Source organism: Callospermophilus lateralis, unplaced genomic scaffold (assembly GCF_048772815.1).
Source record: "Callospermophilus lateralis isolate mCalLat2 unplaced genomic scaffold, mCalLat2.hap1 Scaffold_130, whole genome shotgun sequence".
In the NCBI taxonomy this organism is placed as follows: domain Eukaryota; kingdom Metazoa; phylum Chordata; class Mammalia; order Rodentia; family Sciuridae; genus Callospermophilus; species Callospermophilus lateralis.
In genome coordinates this window covers 2,373,405-2,396,298 of record NW_027512473.1, presented here as the reverse complement: position 1 = coordinate 2,396,298, position 22,894 = coordinate 2,373,405, and the positions used below count along the sequence as shown (strand labels likewise).

The window sequence follows — 22,894 nt, the reverse complement described above, 5'->3', positions numbered from 1 at the left end:
TGATAAATTACATTTATTGATTTACATATGTTGAGCCAACCTTGCATTCTTTGGATGAATCCCACTTGATCATGGTGCACAATCTTTTTTGATATTTTTGTATTTGATTTTCCAGAATTTTATTGATAATTTTTGCATTTATGTTCATTAGAAATGTTAGTCTAAAGTTTTCTTTTTTCTTTCTGTTTTGTCTTTGCTGGTTTTGGAATTAGGGTGATATTGGCCCCATAGAATGAGTTTGAAAGTGCTCCCTCTTTTTCTATTTCCTGAAATAAATTGAATAGTTTTGATAGTAGTTCTCCTTTAAAGGTATTGGCAAACTCGGGTGTGTATTCATCTGGCTCTAGGCTTTTCTTGGTTGGTAAGCTTCTGATAGCATTTTCTATTTCATTGCTTGATTGTGGTCTGTTTAAATTGTGTGTGTCTTCCTGATTCAATCTGGGTAAATTGTATGTGTTAAGAAATTTGTCAATGCCTTCAACATCTTCTATTTTATTGGATTATAAGTTTTCAAAATACTTTGAAATTATCTTCTGTATTTCTGTAGTGTCTGTTTTAATGTTACCTTTTCTATCACATATGAAGGTAATTTGAGTTTTTTCTGTTCTTCTCTTCTTTAGTGTAGCTAAGGGTCTGTCAATTTTATTTATTTTTCCAAAGAACCAACTTATTGTTTTGTCAATTATTCAATTGTTTCTTTTGTTTTGATTTCATTGATTTCAGCTATAATTTTAATTATTTCTTGCCTTCTACTGATGTTGCTGTTGATTTGTTCTTCTTTTTGCCAGAACTTGGAGATGTAATGTGGGAAAATTTATTCAATGACTTTTTCTTCTTTTAAAGAATGAACTCCATGCAATGAACTTTCTTCATAGTACTGCTTTCATAGTGTCCCAGATATTTTGATATGTTGCATCAATTTTCTCATTTACCTCTAAGAATTTTTTTTAATCTCCCATTGATATTGTATGCAACCAATTGTTCATTAAGTAGCATATTGTTTAGTCTCCAGGAGTTGGATTAATTTTTATTTTGTATTTAATCACTGATTTTCAATTTCATTCCATTATAATCTGAAAAAGTGCATAATAGTATCTCTACTTTTTTTGTATTTGGTAAGAGTTCATTTGTGGCATACTATGTGGTTTATTTTAGAGAAGGCTCCATGTGCTGCTGAGAAGAAGGCATATTATCTTGAAGCAGGTTGAAATATTCTATATATGTCAGTTAAGTCTAAGTTGTTTATTGTATTATTTTGAGTTCTATAGTTGTTTTATTCTACTTTTTTATGGAATATCTATTAAGTGGTGAGAAAAGTGTGTAAAAATCATTCAATTCTTTATAGCAGATCAGTAAAAGAACAACGGTTGGCTCAGTAAAAATAAATTGTGAAATATTTATTTTGGGGAAAAGCAACCAAATTAGATAGAGAGAAGTAAAACTATCTCTATTTGCAGGTAAATAATCCCATATATAAAAGATGCCAGATAATGTAGGTAAAAATATCACTGCCACAGCCAATATAATGAATTCAGCAAAATAACAGATTACAAAATAAATAATGAAAAGATCATCTGATTTATATAACAGTAATGAACATTTTAATGTAAAAATCTAAAAAATTTATTTATATTTGCATAAAAATAAAATGCATAGAAAAAACAACCAAAACCAGAAAAAAAAACTTGTACATAAAAATAGAAAACATTCCTCAAATAAAATAGTTCAAAATATATAAGAAGATATTCCATGTTCATAGATGATGTAGTTAGTTTGACAAGAGGGAAATGCTGAACAAAATAATCAACAGCTCTAAAATGATCTCTGTCAAAATTCCAAATACATTTTTTTTATTTTGCAGAAATAGGATAGCTGGTCATCAAATTCAGACTAAACAGAAAAGTGACACAAATAGCAAAAATAAAATACTTTTAAAAGAAATATCACTCAGAATTTGTAAGTTAAATTTATACAAATCACAACAATGTGGTACTAGCATCAGGACACAAACACATTGATTAATGGAAAAAGTAGATAACCCAGAATAAAATCCACCTGTCTGTTGCCTATGAATATTTTATAAGAATACACAATGGTTAGAGGACAGTCATATCACTGATGGTGCTTGGACAAATGGATATGCATGCAAAAATAATTTCTTTGGAGGGCTGTGAATGTGGCTTAGTGGTAGTGCACTTTCCTTGCATGTGTGAGGCATTGGGTTCAATTCTCAACACCACATATTCATAAATAAATAAAGATATATCAATAATGTTGAAAAAGGTTATTGGAGTCACATAATACTACAATCAAAACTTAAATGTTAACTTTGAGTTGTGCAGAGGGATATAAGGGGAAAAGAGGTAGATATGGGAATGGAAAAGATGGTGGAATGAGACTGTCATTATTCCTCTATACATATGAATGATTACACTACTTGTGTGATCCTACACTATTGACAGAGAAAGAAGGAATTTTTGTACAATGTATCAAAATGCATCTTTCTGTTCTTTATAACTACTTAGGGCAATTTTTAAAAAAATGAATGTTTTAACCATACCTAAATATGAGTCCTGTTTAAAAGACATCCAAAGTTTTCACATCATATGCCCTTGGATAAGCTAGAATCTCCATTAAATATAGAACTTTGCTTCCAGCTATAGGATGGAATATGTCATTCCATGAACCATTGAATTGAATAATGAGTATAGATCCCCACAAAATTCAAGTTTTACTTGAGAGAATGAGATGTGGAATAAAATGGAGGACAATTAGGGTAACCACAGTTATTTATGAAAGAAATATTTCCCACAATGAAGAAAAGAGTGGCACACTCAGGAATGTCATCTTTAACCTAACTTAAAGTCCAGGGGAATTTATTCCATTAGTCTCTGGATTTCTTCCTCTCTTCTCTTTCTTTTTCTTTCTGACAACCCCCACTAACTTCTACCTTCACTTTCTTCTTTTCTTTGCAGCATGTGATGTCTGAGTTCACTCTATAAATTTACTATTTATCCAATGAGTTTTTTGTTGTTATTTTGTTTTATACCTGGGATTGAATACAAGGACTTTTTACTTATGAGACCTTTTTTGTATTTTCTTTAGAGAGAAGACCTCACTGAGATGCTTAGGGCCCCATTAAGTTCTTGAAACTGGCTTTCAACATGTAATCCTTCTGCCAAGTCCTCAGAAGTCAATGTGATATTGGCTCCACTTAGGTATTCAGAAATCAAATTTCACTGAAAGCTAAATACACTGATATTTGAATGTGATTACTGTGAGATGTTTTCAGCAGACAGACCTGAAAATGTATCTTTTCATTTTATTTTATTCATATATAACCCTTAAAGATTTATACTTTATTATTTTATGCCAGGATTTACCAATTTTGTATCCATGTTAGTGGGCTAATTTCAGTTTGCTATAATTGGTAACCTCCAAAATGCAAGTCTTCTGCTTTGGAAAACAATAGCTACACATCAAAAAGTTTTCCTTCAGAGGGGGCTTGTTTATTGTTATCTGAGAGTGGAATAAATAGTTTTCTTTTTCTTTGAGGACATCCTCTCAAACTATGGCAATACAGGCATTGTCAGACTTGAGAGGCAACAACAAGATTACCAGTCCACTGAGAGATAAGCCAAAGCTTCTGTCTCATATAACCTCATTTTGGAAGCTCCAGCTCCAAATCTGAATGAAAGTGGAGACAGAGGAGTCTCTTAGGTAGGCCCTAGGAAGGCACTTTGAAGTCTGACCTTTCTCCATCAAAACCCACAAATAGGTATGCTTTGAATTGTTACTTACCTAAATTTTAAAAATATTTTTTATTTGTAGTTGGACACAAAACCTTTATTTTATTTATTGTTATGTGGTGCTGAGGATTAAACTCAGCTTTTCACACATGCTAGGCAATCACTGCCACTTAGCAACAACATCAGTCCTTACTGGAAATTTTATAGAATTTCTTTTTTCTTATAGTATTAGTATAATTTATAATATTAAAATTATATTGTACATGAAAAAATTTCAGTATAAATATGCACAAAGCATAAGAATTTATGCAAAAGGAATAAGAATTTAAAAGACTGATAGTTCTAGAATACTTAACATATTTCAACTCTTCTTATATCAATTCATAAACTCAGGGACACACATAGTAAAAATCTTAGCTAACATAATATTAGCAGTAGTAGTCATTTCAAATAAAATATGTAGTTTGTGTTTATAAAAAACATTTTGTTCATTGAAATGTTTACAGTTTTATTACATGTAATGACTAATTATGTTTTTCACTATCACATAGATATTATATTAAATTTGAACAATCTCAGTGCCTTTTGAGACTATCATTTAAAAAAGGAGAGGAATTTGAATCAAAATTGAGAAAAAGATCAGAAGAGTAGATAAAATGTATTGAAGGGGAGGAAGAAGAGACAGGAAAAGGGAATAACACTTGAATTAATCTGCCCAAATTCTATATGTGAATATACCACAATGAGTGAAAACATCAAGTGTATCCACCACACAATAATTTTCAAATAAAATTTCTACATATATGTTGGAACAAGTGCATGGAGTACTGCATACATGGAATACATTAAGGGTGTCTCAGTGGCAGGCCATTCCCCTCATGCAAAGTGTGTGAATGGCAGATATGGCTTACCCCATATTCACAGCCCTGGGCGTGAGACCATGTGTTGCAGACCCTACACTTCCTTCATGGCCTACTTCTCAATTGGTCCCTGCAAGGACAGTTAGCCAGAAATTGTATTGGTGGCTGCCTATAATCTGCTTAGCTTATGCCTGTGTATATATACATGGTATCTGTGCACTAAATTCAGACCTGCTTCCAGCTTAGTCTCTGCAATACTTGATTAGTGACTCTGCAGCCACACTCTCCTCTATTCTGTTCCATGAAGCTTCTCACTGGACAAGAGAGGCCACACAGCTGGTCATAAGCAGGGACTTGAGGTAATCCTATAAGACAGGGCATTTTCCCTCACAGAGTGGTGAGGAAGGGAAAATGGGGAACCTACAGAGTTCCACCAAAGACCTGCAGCTGCACATGCAGTGTACTATCATAGATACAAAAGGTTTATCCCTGAATAAGAGAAAAGTCCAAAAGTTCTTGAACTTAATAATAAACATTAACCCATGCATCAATGCTACTGGTGTTTTTGATTCTATAATATAGGACAAGTTAATGCAAGCTCTAGTGAGACAGGGGTATAATTTACCAATACATATTTTCTGTGTTGTAACCTTAGACCTTTAGATAATACTACCTATAGTCATAGACTCCCCCTTGTCAAAGAACAGTAGATTAAAGACATGGGAGATGGAGGGAGAATGAAAGTGCTGGGGAATAATATTTGCCAAATTATATTGTTATACTTTGTGCATGTAAGAATGTATAACAACACATTCTACCATTATATACAACTATATGCACCAAACAAGAAAAAAAAAGAAAAAAAGGACCCTATTGCAATAAGAGAGTTGGTGTCTGGTTTGATCAGTTTAATAGGAGAGGAAACCAAAGACAAGAGAGGGGAAAGTGGATTCTTGGGCACTCTGGGTACCTATTAAATGGTTCAAAATAAATTTGTAGAAACTGCATTTTGACAGAGAGATTAATAAAACATTATATGAGCCAGGCACAGTGGTTCCTGCCTGCATTCCAGATGCTTGAGAGTTTTAGACAGGAGAATGGGAAGTTCAAAGCCAGTCTCAGCAAAAGTGAAGTCCTAAGCAACTCAATGAGACCCTCTCTCTAAACAAAATACAAAACAGGGATAGGGATGTGGCTCAGTGGTCAAGTGCTCCTGAGTTCAATCTTCTGTTCTAAAAAAAAATTATCTGAGTCCTAGGTTCCCTATGATGAGGCAGTATCTTCAATATGGACTTGGTCCTCAAATTGTAAACAATGAAGCTTATGTGACATGTGATTTTAGTACTCCTATTTCTTTCTCCAATTAAGCAGGGACATACACATCTCTAAGTCATACTATTGTCTGCAGTGATATGAGGTGATTTTCAGGCATATGACAAAGGCTAGTGTGGTGCTTAGTATCAACACATTGATTACTTTCACTTGTTTATTTCCAAAGTGGAGCAGAATAAAATAACTAGAACATTTGTACTAGACATGGATTACCTGTGATCTGATTCTATCTCTGTCATTTAGTAGCTGTAAAACCTTGAGTGAATTATTTTACCAGCCTGGACCTCAAATGTTTTGTTCATAAAATGATGATAATAATTCTACCACTTAATAAGAATAATGGGGGAAAATGAGAATTAAATTAGTTACTCAACAAAAATAATGTCTGGTATATAAATAGACAATAAGTGTTAGCTGTTATGATAAAAATCACAACAAGCAATCCAAAAATAAAAGAAAAAAAAAGATGGCGGTATATACAGACAACAAATAAATGCAGAAAAGATGCTTAACATTCTATGTCATTGGATGTTAAGCTGCATGGTTCACACCTTGAGGATCAAGGCCACATTGAAGATACTGTTTCATCATGGGGAACCTAGGACTAGATAATGCTTTTTTTGTACAGGACATTGAACTCAGGAGCCCTCAGTCACTGAGCCATAACCCCATCTGTGCTTTGTATTTTGTTTAGAGACAGGGTCTCACTCAGTTGCTTAGAACCTCACTTTTGTTGAGCCTGGCTTTGATTTTGCCATCCTCTTGCCTCAGCTTCTTGAGAAGCTGGATTACTATAACTAGAAATTACTCACATCTTGAAGCATGGGTAAATACAAAAATCTTACAATACCAACTGCTTTGTGTAAGTGGAGATTCAACAGGAACTCTCATTTATTGCTAGCAGGATAACAAAATTGTACAGCCACTTTGGAAAAGTTGGGCATTTTCTTACAAAGCTAAACACAGTCTTAACCACAATTGTCACAACCACTTTTATGATATTTATCTAATGGAGTTGAGATCTAATGCCTACATGAAAATCTGCATGCACATTTTTATAAGGACTTAAGTTGTGGATACAGTTAGGTGGAACTTCACTTGCCTAGTGTGCATGAGTTTCTGAGTTCCATTCCATGATTACACAAAAATAAAAGTATTCATACTTCCGTTATTCATAGTTGCCCAGAACAGGAAAAAAACAAGATATCCTTCAGTAAACACTTACATTTTTTTAATTAAAAAGTGTCATTTTCATCAAATGATGTGTTGTTCAGAATACAAAATCAATGGGCTAACAAATATGAGAGGACACAGAGGCACATTTAATGCATACTGCTTAAAGAATAGCTGGTTTAAAATTTTATAGCTCTGTGAGTTCAAGTATGTGACACTCTTAAAAATGCTAAACAATAGACAATAAAGTATTAATGGTTCCATAGATTCAGGGGCAATAGAAGACAGTGAAGAAATGAAGAACAGAGAACTTTTACATTCTGACACTGTTAATAATGTAACAAAATGGTGGACACTCAACAGAATATTTTATCAGTTTCTTCAGAAATAAATAACAAGTAGTCCAATTAGTCTTGGTTGCCATTTTATTGGTTCTCTAATGATAATGAATCTAAATGAATAGGCAGAATGTAAATAATAGAAAAATCTGTGTGTAGAGAAGGCATATGGGAACTCTTCTCTATATGCTAAATTGCCCTGTAAATGTAACCTTATTTGAGAAAAATAATGCCTTTCTACAAAAACAAACAGAACACACTGGGGGTTCTCATACCTCAGCTATGAGCTATGCCTGGATGGCCCTCACTCAGTGACACAGATGCCTTCATTCTAAAAATTAATGACCCACCACAACTCTGTCTTTATTTTCCTATGAGGTTTTTGTGAACCTTTTGTAAGATATAGAAAGTTCAGGCATCCATTTTCAAAATATTGTATTTTCGTTTTAATTGTCAACTCACTGAGGATATACAAATATCAGAAAATAGAAAACAGAACAAAGGGTCACCAACAGGTAACACCTGAGTGTGGCAGACAGGAAGTGAGTGGAAATGGTCTTGCCTGACTAACACTGATCACTAACACTGATCACACAATAAAGGAGGGAGGACAACTAAAGGGACATTTATTTAAAAAACCCAATAGAGAGAGTTTAAGTTAGGCAATGTTAAGGAATACTGTACATCTCACATACTCACCAATGAGGAACAAGGGGAAAGGCCTTGTGAACTAGAGAAGGAAATTCTTATTGTTTCTGACTGTTCACCTAGACAGTGGATCTTACAATATTATCAGTAAAAGCCTCATTTAATGCTATATATTTTGTCTCTTATGAGTACTTGAGCTTGTTTCTCACACTCTCCTACCAAAAACATTGTCAAAATTTTCAATCTCTTTATAGAGAATGGTAAACAAAAGACCTTATAGGGAAAACTAGTATCTTACCTACTGAAGAAAATTGATTCAACTTTAACGCAAACATGAGTGACATGTTATCTTCCTGTAAAATAGATAGTACTTCCTTAAATACTGAGAACATTTCTTCCAATGTAATTTTACTACATTTATACTGAAGAGAAAATGATCTGAAATGGCTTTTTAGAAAGTCCATAGCAAAGTGAGGCACAGTGATGCATGCCTGTAATTCTGGTATCTTGAGAGGCTGAGTCAGGAGAATCATGATATTAAAGCCAGCTTCAGCAACATAGCAAGATAGTCAAATATTCTGTCTATATTAAAACTGGCTGAGGATGTTACTCAGCAACTAATAACTCTGGGTTCAATTGCTGGTACCAAAAAAAAAAAAATTCCACCATGTAGCTTATAAAATGATTATGCTGGGTTGGGGTGGTGGCTCAGTGTTAGAGTGACATATCTTATGAACAAACACTCAAGATCACTCCAAGTAAACAGTACTGCATGAAATAACCACACAGAGGCAGAGTAATACCTTTTTAGGGGATTCTGTGATGACTCTTCTGACCTACAGGGGTGTGTGGAAATAAAGAAAGGAGCATGTACTGAACCCTTTTATTGTGAAGTAGCCATTGAAATGAGGGAAGGAGTAGCATTACAAAGGAACAGGTGAGTGTAACTCAACCCCGTGGCTTATGACTACACATGTAGATCTTCCTTGCTATCTGAGCAGGGAGAACTTCCAAGTTAGCAAGAGATGTAGTGACTGGTCAGAGCCTTGTGTTTTAGGGATGCAATGTGTGGTCACTCAGAGTGGCTTTCCACTTATCCCACCTTTATTAATATAAATTAAAAAGTCAACTGGGGAATTTTATCTCTCACTGGATTTTTGATCCAAGATCATCATCATAGAACGTGTTCATAATTTTTACTTTCCTGACAAACCTAGGAAGCGGTATGTCTAAAAACTCTGTATCTGGGAGTTTCAATTTTCTGTGTCAGGTTTTTCAGTCATTTTCACAATTACTGGGTGAAACTCTACCTTTTGAAATCTGATTAATTTACTGATTCATTTTTAGTACCTTAAGACTCTCAGTATCACAATTAAGAAAATGTTTGTAATATGTGTAAGACTTATTGTGTCCTATGGGGCTCTGTTTCTGCCCTTTTCCTCACTTAATAAAATTGAGTGGAGGCCTTGTGTCAGCCATAGTATCATTAGTTTAAGTTATAGATAATAGTACACATATTTAAATAACAAGAAAAGATTTACCATCTGTAGTTGGTCCTAGATTTTGACAAAAGTTATTTAAAGGGACCATGACAAATAGATATTTAGGTTTTACTATATGTATAATCTGATTTTTGACTTTAACAGAATTATCAAAATTAAAGAATATAATAAGATGTATATAAAAATGTGTATTTTTAAAATTAGCTCTAGATTAACTTAAATAATTATATTAATTTGGAATTTTGACTGTGACAGAGTGTTTAACTTAGAAGCAGTGGTCTTTATTAGGGACATGAGAAAATATATCTCTCCAAAATTGAAATTACATATGTTAAATATATATATATATATATATATATATATATATATATATATATATATATATATATAAACCCAGACTGGTGGTATCCATGTAGATACCAGGTAAGTGCAAGTGAAATAAGGAGCCACTCCCAGGCACAGGATTCTCATCCCAGCACATTGTGATGGCAAAATTACATGGCCACTGGAAAGAAACTGGTAATAAAACATGAAACAATGAAAACCCACACAGTGATTAAAAAGAACAGAACACCCTGGTGAACTTCTAGGGAGTGTTGCTAAGATCTGTTAGATTTCAGAAGTGATCTCAGAAAGGTGTTTATTGTGCATAAGAAGACACATATTGGGCATGTGTCTTAGCAGAGGGTACCACAGTGAGAGGTAAGAGCAGTGTCTGCTATGGTTTGAATACAGTTTGTGTCTCTCAAGATCCATTGTGATTAAAGGATTGTTCTGCAGGGAGGAACTGTTGGGAGATGGAGCATACCAAGAGGTCCTCAATCCTCCCAGCATGCCCTCAGGAGGCAGCTCTTGTGGGACTCCTTGGTAGTTCTTATAAAAAGGTTGTTACAAAAGTTCTCACTAGCTCTCTCTGCTTCTTGGCACTAGATGTGACCACTCCTACTACCACCACTGACCATTTGCCATTAGCCATGAGGTCCTCACCAGGACTGATCCAATGGAGGCACCATGACCCTGAGTCTCCAGACCTTTGAACTAAATAAAATTTTTTTCTTTGTAAAGTTACCTATCTTGATCATTTCTTTATAGTGATGAAAAGCTGACTAAGGACAGTGTTCCACGTTGTAAGGATGCTGGACCATACATGAGAACAGATGGTCGATAAGAACTGGATCCTAATGGGGGTACCCAGCTGAGGCAAACTTGTCAATAGAACCCTCAATGCCAATTCGAGCTAAAAGGCTGAGTCTGATGATGGAACTGTGGAGAGAGGAATTCTTGTTAAGATTTTTAGAGACAGTCTGACAGCAGTAGGATTCATCATTCTTTCACCCACAATGGGGAGTTGAGAAGGAGGCTACCTTCCCATCTCTCTCGACTCCTGCTCCACATCAAGCCCAGGGAGAGGTTTGGAGGGTCCCATCATCACCAGGCAAGGAAGAGAGTGTGGTGAAAGGGGCCCTAGGTTGCTCACAGTGGGGCCCTGGAGATAGTGAGGACAGACGGGACCCTGCCCAGTGTGGAAGAGGGAAGCTGGCTGTTAGGGGGGGATGCAGGAGAACAACTTACTTGTTCTCGAGAAGGATAAAGGAGTAATGCTGAAGCTTTCTGAGTTCAGGTCATTTTGACAGACTCTGTTCCAGAAATTACTTGCATGGTGGGGGACCCTGAGAGGAGGTTATATGAGCTGTCTCTGTGGCCATAGAATGCATGAGAGAGGTCCCTGAAGATCCCGTAAATCCCCATGAAAGAGCTGGCTTTGAGCATCTGACAGAGGGGATTATAATGGAGCACTTTCTGGGCTGGGGATGTGGCTCAAGTGGTAGCACGCTCGCCTGGCATGCGTGCGGCCCAGGTTCGATTCTCAGCACCACGTACAAACAAGGATGTGTCCGCCGATAACTAAAAAATAAATATTAAAAAAAATTCTCTCTCTCTCTCCTCTCTCACTCTCTCTTTAAAAAAAATAATGGAGTACTTTCTGCTGAGAGGCTAAGAGCAGCCTAATGAGTGGAGGAAGAAGAGGAAAAAAGAAAAAAGAGAAAGAGGAAGGGGAGGAAGATGAATGAAGAAGAGGAGGACTTATAGGGATATAGAGAGGAGGGATTCGAGATTAGGAATGTAGGGATGAAGGCCGCAGAGACAGGGCTAGACAGTGCAGGGAAGTGTGAATAAGGATGATGGGAACAGGGGAAGGAGGGAATAGGAGCTGGGGAGGAAGAATGAAAAGTTAGATGCAGGGATGAGAAATGCAGAGAGAAGGCAAAGCCGGGGGGTCGGGGGCCGGGGTGAAGGACACAGGGATGAGAGATGCTGGCATGAAAGACCGAACCGTGGAACACAGCCATTAGGAATGCAGGGATGCAGGCATGGCGACCACAAAAATGAGGGATGTGGGGATCAAAGGTGGAAGGATGAAGGCTACGAGGTCCAGGAAAGAGAGACAAATGCTGACGAATGAGGGGAGCAGAGGTGAAGAATGTAATGTAGGTTTTATCTTAAATATCTCAATACTGCACCTACTAAATAAAACAAGATGTGCCTGCGGCAGCTGTGGTGGAGACAGTTCTGGGGAGCCTGATGTGAGTTTGGGGACCTTCGCAGAGGCTCTGTAGTTTTGTGGGGAAATTGCTTTCTGGGTGCAGAGAATGGGAGTCCCATCTCCAGTCTCCGCCACACCCTGCAGACAATAGGATAACTATTTGTTTTTCACTGGAGAAATGCCATTCATCGTTACAGCAGTAATGACCTAACTGGAAGGGCACTTTAGGAATTTTCACAAGTTTATGGTGTCCTCAGCCTCATTTCTGGGAAAAGGATGAAGCCCAAAGTTTAAGTGTGGGGCAATGACACAAGCACGTCCAGCACGTAGGCAGGCGGGTGTCAGCAGCAGCCTGGAACGCGTTTCTCAGAATACCCACGTGGAAGAGCTAGGTGACAAGGATATGAGTTCATTTGTGTCAATTAAGTGATGCAGCCTCTGCCTGGGGACCTCAGCCCATCAGTCACTCTCTCACACCCCATCAGGGGTATAACCATACCAGTGACCACAATGTGACCCCCGATGACACAAGATTCTAAACAACATCTGCATAAAGTCAAGTAGGGGAAGGGCTCTTTGGAGCTTGGCCAGAGCCCCATCGGTAGCCCCAAGTCCTCTAAATGTTATGCTTTGGACACAGCATTTCCTCTAATTTCCTCTAGGTTCTCCTAAAACTCCGATATCTGGGAAACCCTTTTCCCTCCAACCAGCCTTCCCTGCCACTCGGAGACCCTGCCTGGGGTAACCCAGCTATTCCTCCACCCCAGCTCAGACCCTCACAGAGACTTGTGTCATCAGTAGAACTCAGGAGGGACATCCCAGCCCCCTTGATTCCAGATGCCCTGCAAGCAGACAGGCTCCACCTTGCTACAAAGCAGCAGTGAAGGCAATAGGTGGGACTCAGCTCAGACAGGGGCACAGTGGCAGCCTTCAGTGCCTTCAAGGCCAGGAACACAGAAGGGACTGGCCCTTTGCCAGCTCCCAGGGCTGAGTAGACAGAATATGAGGGGAGTTTTGTAGAAGGTAAACACTCCTTGACACTGGGAGGACCCATTGATGATCCTACCCACAGAGGACATACCCCTGGGCAAAACAGGAGGCCAGGGTTGGGGGCTCAGGGTGAACCTGCTCAAGTTCACACCAGGGTTTGCAGCTCGCAGAGCAGGTGGCTTGAGTTTTTCAGCCTGGAATCTTGACTGGGATCGCAGGACAAAAATTTGAAAAGGGCACTCATGGATAAAATAAGGGTTATAACTAAATTAATGTACTTATATTCTTAGAAGACTGGATATCCACAAGTGTTAACCAGAACACACAACTCTCCAGAGCCCCTCTTTCTCATCTATTTTGTTTGCTCACCGTGATAATGTTCTGACCTCAAGGCAGGTGACATCAGCAGAAGTGGCAATGGGAAGCCAGATTTTAAATGGACATGAACCCAAACTGGCATAATCATTTAGCATTTTAAATTATGTAGCACAAAGCAGCCCCAGAAGATGCTCCATGTAATAGCTATTGGGATTCTGTCACTCATATGATGCTGGAGTTACAAGTAAACATCTACATTTGAGCCACTCAGGGTAAAATGTTGAGACCTCACTTCCATAAGGAACTGGTCTCAGGTATCCCCACAATTCTCCCCACTGTTCCTGCCCTCTTCTTGCTTCATGACTCTTCACCACTGTCATTGACTGAGCAGCAAATGAGGCCTTAGGAACCACATTTATAATATGTGCTCTTCAATTGGCCACTATTAGAGGAAGTATAAGTTACTACCTAAGGGAGTACATATGTATGTGTGAAAGAGAGAGTACATGCATGCATGTATGTGTGCCCGAGAACATGTGTATACATATGGGTGAACGTGTGTGACAGTTATGTCACAGAACAAGTCTTATCCTGTATCTGAGAAGATGAATGATTTGTAGAAACACAGACAAATCTGTTAATTGCAGGATGAATGACTCTGGCAGCTGTGAGTGTGTCACCCTCAGATTATACATCATAAAGGAGATCTTGATAAAAGAGTGAGTTTACTGCAGTGACATCCCATTAATTCATCCTTGGCAGGGAACAGTGAAATCTAATTTTTCCAGATAACTTAGATTACCCTGTATTCACTCTAACTCACAAATTAGCATTTGACTGGAAACATTTTTATCCTTAACCAAACTATTCAAAACACAATTTAATTTTCCTTCAATGACTCTGGTTCCTTTCTGTGAAAGCTGGGTCATTTCATATGATTACAACAAGGGAAACTTCAACAGTGGGTGTGTCCATTCGATCCCTACAGAAATGGCTCCAGTTTACCACAACTTTTGGCCTCACTTGTGCTCTTACTGGTCAGCCACAAGTGTGTGACTACAGTGATTCACAAAGGCCCACAGGATCAATTATGTCAAAAAGGTGAACCTGACCGTAATCACTTGAGATGCTCTTTTTCAGCTGATATATAATCCATCTAGTTTAAGTTTGTGGAAGCATAGAGAGCAGGCTGGAGCCGGGACTCAGGAAAGCAGGGATGTGCCACGGTTTCATGACCCTGGACAGTCGGGTTATGCAGGTGGGCACTGTGTTGCTGGATCTTCAAACTGCTGCTGAGTTTTCACACCACAGTCCTTAAACCATATAGACCCTTGGAGTTACTGGCTCTTACCCTACTGTATTCCATGGAGGACCGCAGATGGCAGCTGCTCCTTTGTGCTTGGAGTCCTTGCCCACTGAGCCCAACCTGATGCTGGGCTGGGTGTCTGCAGCAGCTGGGCCTCCCTTCTTATCAGTGGAAAGGTCAGCAGTACACTGTTCTCTGCTTCTGCTGACGTCTCCAGAGCTGGAGCACTGACTCAGTCCTCCCCTCTCACTCCCCTTTAGGGGTCTAGATTAAACCAAGAACCAGGAGCTACAAAACTGAGTCCAGACTCTGGCACTCAGTGACTATCACTTAACCAAAGTATTCAAAACACAGTTTATTTTTCCTTCAATGAATCTGGGTCACTGGTCAGCACTGTAAGCCTTGGGAATAGGGACAAGCTCATAGCTCCTAAGAACAGTAAAAACACAGAAGTTGGTGAATTTTTGTTTGTAAATCACAGAGGATTATAAAGATCATAAAGAAAGATGGGTATTGTGCTACTCTGTATCGATTGTCTCATTTGGTGTCCACATCAATCCCATGAGGTAGGAGCTCATCATACCCCATTTGACAGATGAAGAAACGTCATTAAAGATCACAGTGGTAAAAGATCACAGTGATGTACTGAAGAGCTCTATAGCACCAGCTTTCTTCTCTGCTTCACAGCCTTCTTCCTAGTCCAAAGTCAAAGCTGACCCTCCCACCGTGTCTCTCACATCACTACCTCCTGATGCAGGTGAGAGGAGGAGGGTCACTGCTGGCCCTCTGAACCTTGCCCATAACCTGGAGTCTTAATCATCAGTTTCATAGATGAGCAAAGAATTTTGAAATGTCAGATTTCATTTTCTACTTACAACATGTTTTCAAGACTAGTTCATCAAGAACTGACTTACTTCCTCTAAGATTTGCCTTTGTTATGTGGCCACATTTCAGCTGTCTTCTGCTCCACTACAGGCTGTGGCCAACCCCACAGGGCAAGGTCAGATAGGAACAGCATTTGGCTGCTAGTAACAGAACATGGCTTAAACAAGAAAGTATTTTATTTCTCTCTCATGGGAAAGAAGTCAGAGCGAGAGTGGAAGTTCCACTGTGTCCTCAGGGACCATCTATCTTTCTTCTCTGCCTCCCTGGTGTGTAATTCTGACAAAAGTTACTGCATCCCTATTGCAGCCAGAAAGATGGAGGAAAGAAGGAGGAAAGAAAAAGAATACAGATGACTTCTTAAGGAGTTGTACGTATCTGGTCCAGCCCAAAACAAAACAAAATAAAAAAAACAGAAACCGTACTAGGTATATCCATCAAAAGGAGGATAATCCTCTTTATATGAAATGCTTGGGTCAGAAGTGTTTCAGATTTTGGAACTTTTCAGAGTTTGGCTTATTTGAACACTTTGCTGGTTGAACACCCCTAATCCAAAAATTTGAAATCCTCCAATATCTGAAACCTTTTGAACACCATATTAACACTCAAAAGGTTTTGAAGTATTTCATACTTTCAGATAAGGGAGGCTCAACCTGTATGTAGGTGGAAAACCAAAAGGGGAAAAGGAGCAATCAGGGTTATTCAATTAACCCTGACATTCATGCCTAGAGGAAGCAGCTGTGACCCCAGGGCAGGATGTCGAAGCAAAGAGGATTCTATCTGAAAATAGAGGCTCAGAGGCAGCACAAGTGCTGTACCTCTGAGGCACAGCAAGCAGAGGCAGGGAAGCAGGTGTGGTGTCCCTGACTGTGCTGTGGCCGTGCTCATTTGACAGTGCAACGGGAGCTCTCTGGGAGACCTCTTATTACATCCACATCCAATAGTTCCCTGTAGTTAGTGGAAAGTCAATGCCGTGGAAGAGCTTAGCTGTACTGGAGTAAAATTTCCCCCTTGCTGCAGCGAGTTACAGAATCTATCCTCTTTGGTGAAAAGTGTTGACCCAATCTGTTTCCTGCTTGATACATCTGAACACCACAGACTAAGTAAGTTGTAAAGAATAGGTTTTCTTGGCTTATGGTTCTGGAGGTTGGGAAGTCCAAAAGCATGGCCCTGGCATCTTCTTGGCATCTGGCGAGGGCCTTCTTGCTTCATCATAACATAGTAAAGAGCATCACGTGGTGAGACAGAGCAAGTGTGCCGGCTCAGATCTCTCTTCTCTTCTAATAAGGCTAATAATGCCATCATGGGGAATCACCCTTCTCTGATCTCAGCTAAACTTGGTCACCTCCCAAAGACCCTACCACCAAACACCATCAACTCTTTATTTCAGGGATTATGTTTCCAGCACTTTTGGAGACACACTCAAACCATAGTAGATGTTTTCCTAATGGTCCTGATAGAATTGGTGAACTGTTAACAGGTGAAGATTCCACCATAGTATAGCTAAGACCCTTATTCCTATAGACTGGGACACTGACTTAGAAACAATGTGCAGATCTGAGACCACTTGAATCATCATCTGTTGGAGGTAAATTTGAGTTTGAGCTCCAAATATTTCATCAAGTCCATCTGTGAACTGGCTGTTGTTTGTCTGTAAGATGCCTATAGAAAGAGGGCAGAGAGGGAATTCCAATGCATCCTGCTTTGAGCAAGTCCCAAGGGGTTCCCTCTCTCTATAGATGCCCTTTTACAGATAAACATGAAAATCAGACAGGTAATAGGAGGAACCTCAGGTGCAAACTTGATGATAGCTGCTCTGGGCCAGGTTCTGGAGACATTTTTCTTACCAATCAATGCAGTTCTCATGGGGTGGTCTTGGTCCAAGTCAGTGTCCCTGTCAGACCAAACAGTAGCTTACTCCATATTTTCATATAACAATTGTAACATGAAAATGGCATCACCGTTGTGCCTTAGTTGGTTTCAACTAAGATACTCAAATCCACAGATTCTCAAGTCCCTTACATAAAATGATTTAGTATTTGAATATAACCTGTGCATATCCTCCCACACACTTCAAATCATCTCTAGGTAATATTATACCTAACACAATGTAAATGCCGTGAAAATAGTTGTCATACTGCATTGTTTATAGAATAATAACAAGAAAAAAAAAGTTTAGTACTGATTTTTATCCTACTTTCTATCTGCAGTCGGTTGAATCTATAGATATAGTACCTGTGGATACCATGACTATATTTCACTAAAAATAATTTGAAGACACCACTTCCACTTTTTATAACTCTTGACAGAGGCAGTATTATTATTTTGAAAGCTATCTTAAAACAAATTGAAAAAGAAAATTCTGACCCATGGCCTACATTCTTTACTTGACATAAGGAGACCCCTAAACTCAATTAAGATTCTAAAATTATCTGCCTAAAGGATTTTTAAAATTCCAGGTCAAAAAGGACAAAGTTCAATAATGAAAAGTACTTTTTCTGGGCACATACACTCCAGGCCTTTCCTTCCACCAAGTCCTCTTGTGGAAGGGCTGGGTGGTGAAAACTTTGACAAAAACTAATTAATTGGCATGACCCAAGAAAGGACATAGGTTTATAGATTCTTGAAAACACCAACTAAATAGGAACTCCTAACAGAGACACCTATTGATATTGTAAACAAAAGTCTAGCTAGAAATTAGTATTATGTCCTAGTCATCGGGAAAAACAAAACTAGAAATTTCTAAGGGTTCTGAAGGAACACCAAGGAAGGGTACATGTGGTCAGCTTTCCCTCATCTTCCTTTCTTCCTCATTGCTCCCATTACTTAAAAGACTTTGAAGATTATTTGCAGCAAATTGTATTTTCTAAAATTGAAAACTATGATATGCCATTAGCTAAAGCTAACCACCACACTGTACAGAAACCTGTAATAGCCCATTTTTTATTACCATAGTGAAATGCCTGAGGCTGGAGACTTTACACAGGAAAGAGGTTTATTTAGCTCACAGTTCTAGAAATCTAAGAGCATGCTGTTGACATAGGCTTGGCCCTGGCAGGGACCTCAAGGTGAATGGTGTCTCAGTGGTGGAAACATATGTGAGAGGGAGACAGCAAGGTGAGACAGGAAATCAGAGAGCAACAGAGGATCAGGCTTACTGTTTTGAGCAACTCACTCTTGTGAGGACTAACTCGGGGTCCAATAAGAACTACATTAACCCTTGCAAATACAGCACCCCAAAGGCCTAACCACCTCCCATGAGGCACTACTCCTTGAAAGTCCCACCAATTTTTAACATTACCACACTAGGGACCAAGCTTCCAACACATGAACCTTTAGTGGACAAACCACATCCAAACCATAGCAAAACCCAAACCAGACCCACAGAGAGAGACCACATGCAGAGGCCCACTTGTAGAAGAACCTCCAGGCACATAATTAAAAATCTTTAGATGCTTCTGGCCCCAGCCTCTGAGTCTTCCAGCTGCAGCCCCAGGAATCAGAGAGCAGAGACAAACCCTTCTGCTGCACCCATCCAAATGTCTGATCCACAGTATCTATGAAAATAAGGGACTGTTTTAAGCCACCAGGATTTGAGGCCATTTGTTACACAACCATAGAAACCAGAACATTAAGTAATCACAAAAATGTCTGTCATTATGTGCACACTCCAGAGCTAACTAGCCCAGATGAACAGATCTAGCACAAAAGAAAAATGCAACCTATCATAAGATCTCTTAAAAGTCCATGGGAGATACTGCCATAATTGCTTACTCTGTAAAAATTTGAAATGAGAAAATTCAAGAATTTCCAAAGGAAAGAGGAAAAAAATAACCTTCTTATTATGTTTTGAATCTGAAATTTTTTTTCAAGGGAACAAAGTTTAACAATGACTCTCATTAATGACCTTGGTTACTAGGTTACAAAATGAGAAGAAAAGTAGATCATTCACAGCTTTTAAACATAGCTGGAAAAATCTTTTTAAATCATTTTATAAAAATAGAAAGATGCAATTGAAAGAAAAATTTTATACAATTTTCTTGATAGATCAAATCTGTAAACAGATTAGGGTGAGTTAGTGCTTTTGATCTAAAACATTTCATTCCTGCTCCTACGTTAGGATGAAGTCTGTAAAGAACAATGAGAAAAACCTGGAGAGTATACCAAGTTATAATTTGTATTTAGTCTTCTAGAGATCTGAAGTTTTAAGGCAATCAAGTAAGTTGAATTCCAAGGTGGGAGCAGGCCTTTTGAGGAAACATGGGGCACACTATCTACCTCTCTTTGAGCAGAGCACAGGGGACACATGTGGCCACTTTTAAGTAAAAAGGTATCATCTATATTTTAGCAAGTAATTAAAGGTCAAGTCTGGGTTAGTATGTAGATTTGGAATCCCTGGAGAAGCCAGACTTTAGGGAGTTCACACTTGCAGAATCACTGAGTGCTTTCTAGAGAAATATCAGAAACAGGCAGAAGACTAGAGAGACCTCTCTAAGTTGCACAGGCATGTGGGTGTGCAGGAAAAGATCAGTCACTGTTGGAGGGCAGGTACAAAGTCACACTCATTTATTTGCATCCTTCCTTCCTGCAGCAAAAACCTTAAGATACCCAGAGAGGGGTATCAAATGCTCCCACCTACAGGACAGAGGAAAAATCCATTGATTTTGAAAAAGGAATAAAAACAAAACCCATTTGTCCCTGGGAGAGGAATAGGTAACTTTTTGCCGCCAGGACACAAGAAAGATCCATTGCAACTGTGAGGGATGTAGAAGCAAAAACTTCTTACTTCAGGGAAAAGGCAAGAAACTATTTGGGGCCCAGGATCTTACACCAATATCAAGCAGAGGCCTGCTATCAATGAGAGGAGGGGAGGAAATACCTCTCCAAGACCAACCATGATATACAGAAGAATTTAGTTGTCACAGGGAAGACAGGCAAGAGAGCTGAGAAAGCCCCACATTGAGGTTTAGGATCTAAGAAAGAGGGTGAATCAGGACAATAGCGAATCTGCCCTCTCACCACGAGCCTAGTACTGAGTAGCAAGTAAAGACACCCTACCATGCAGGAGAGGGAAGAACCACTCTGGGCCAAGGCATGCTAGAACTGCTAAAATGAAAGGGATCATTATGAACACTGAGAAGAAACATCTTATAGCCCTTTCTCCAACCTAAGCACAAGATAGAAGCATCTCCTATTTAGAGAAACTTAAAGCTTTAGCTGCATTGAAGGTAACAAAAGCAATAACAAAACCTAAACCCAGTTCAACCCCTAAAAGGACTGAATAGGCACAATAACTTACTGTATAAATACTATTTATCTCTGACTGCAGTGTTCTTCTACACACAATGGAATTCAATCAAAAATTACAATTTAAAAAAAAGTAAAATAAAACAATCTAGATATAAAGCAATTGACAGACATAGACTTGATGACCCAAAAAAGAGTTGGAACAACCGGACTGGAATTTCAAATACTATAATTCATACACTAATGCATTTAGTGGAAAGGAGAGGCAATGACCATTAACAGACAGAGAATTTTCCAAGAGAGATTAAAAATATAAGAAAGAGTATACTAGGGATGCTAGAAATATATGCTATCACAGATGAAAACTTATTTTGAAAGGCACAAGAGTAGAATGAATACAGCTTTGGATTAATTAAAATAATACTTGAAACTGGATCAACAGAAATTATCCAAATAGAAACACAAAGAGAAAAAAATGGCAAAACATTCAAAGACTGTAGGATATCATCATATGGTCTAACATACATATCATTGGAGTCACAGAAGGAGAATAGAATGGTGCAGAAGAAATATTTTAAGACAAAAAAGTAACGATAATGATAAACTACAGATTCCAGAATCTCAGAGGACCCAGAACAGAATAAATACCAAAAATAAAAGAAAGGAAACAATATCAGTACCCACTACTCACGTCAACTGTTGAGAGCCACAACCGAAAGGGGCCCCAGCAAACTTCCAGCTGCCAGCTGATGATTGGCTCACAGCGACCCCAGCAAACTTCTAGCTGCCAACTGATTGGCTCCTCTGCGGTGATGCTCATTGGGCTCTTTCCCTGCCCTTTCAGACCACGGAGCTGCTCATTGGGGGACTTTTTTTGGCTCCGCCCACACGACCCAGCCAATCGGCCTCAAGAGCAGGAGGAGTGGGGGAGGTTGAGAGGCTTGTGGGAAGCCGGTGGTGGCAGTTGGGCTCTGAAGGTTTTTCCTGAGGAGCTGTGTGGTTTGGTGTGTGTGTTCTAAAAATAAAGTTCGTTTCTTTTGACAAGTGGCTCCTGAATTGTGCCCAGCCAGACTGCGGCAATCAACAACAAAATTCATGCATTGGGCTGGGGTTGTGGCTCAGTGGTAGAGCATTTGCCTAGCATGTGTGAGGCACTGGGTTTGATTCTTAGCACCACATGAAAAAATAAGTAAAATATAATTGGTCCATCTACTGCTAAAAATATTTTTTTAAAAAAGCCACACATTTACACAGACTACAGTCAAACTGCCTAAAGCTTCAAGAGAAAAGCTTGAAGGCAGCCAGAGAACAGAGAGAATATTACATATAGAGGAGCCAAGATAAGGGCTGAAAGAGGAGAAAGCTGTCACCAACAACTCTATATTCAACAAAACAGTGTTTCAGGAATGAGAGTGAAATAAACGTCTTCTTGAATGAAAGAAATCTAAGAGAATTTGTTATCAGCAGACCAACCTGCTCTGAAGAAACAATGCTAGTGGAAATTCTTCAGATAGAACAGAAACAATAGAAGGAAACTGGGAACATTAGGAATGGAGTAGAGTAAGAAATTGTAGGTATTAGCATTCTCCAGAGGAACAGAACCAATACAATGTATGTAATTATGAGAGGGGATTTATTTTATTGGCTGGATAGTCCTACAGTGGCCATCTGTAGGCAGGGAGCCAAGAAAACCAGTAGCTGCTCAGTCCAAGAAGACAGAAGCTTCAGAATAAGAGGGATCAGTGATGCAGTCTCAGTCCAAGGCTAAAAGCATGAAAGACCACCAGGAGCTGCTGATATAAGTCTACATTCAAAGGCTGAAGGAGCTGGAGGTTGATGTCTAGGGGTTACAGAAGCACAAAAATATAGTCACTCAAGAAAGGTTGAGCGGGAGCTTCTCCTAAGGCTCTGACAAGTTACCCAATGTTCCCCAAAACTTTTCCCTCAATAGGCAGCTCTCCTCATGGCAGCTCCTTCTGTGAGGACTCCCATCATTAGGTGACA

General features: G+C 38.9%; 1 protein-coding gene across 1 annotated transcript in view; it reads right to left on the bottom strand.

Moving 5' to 3' along the window:
- LOC143640176 (uncharacterized) overlaps positions 1–16,945 on the bottom strand; it is a 152,080-nt gene extending 135,135 nt beyond the window's left edge. The window contains 1 exon segment of the mRNA XM_077108074.1: positions 16,637–16,945. Within this exon segment, the coding sequence (XP_076964189.1) occupies positions 16,637–16,945 (309 nt within the window).
- Positions 16,946–22,894: the final 5,949 nt, after the last annotated feature.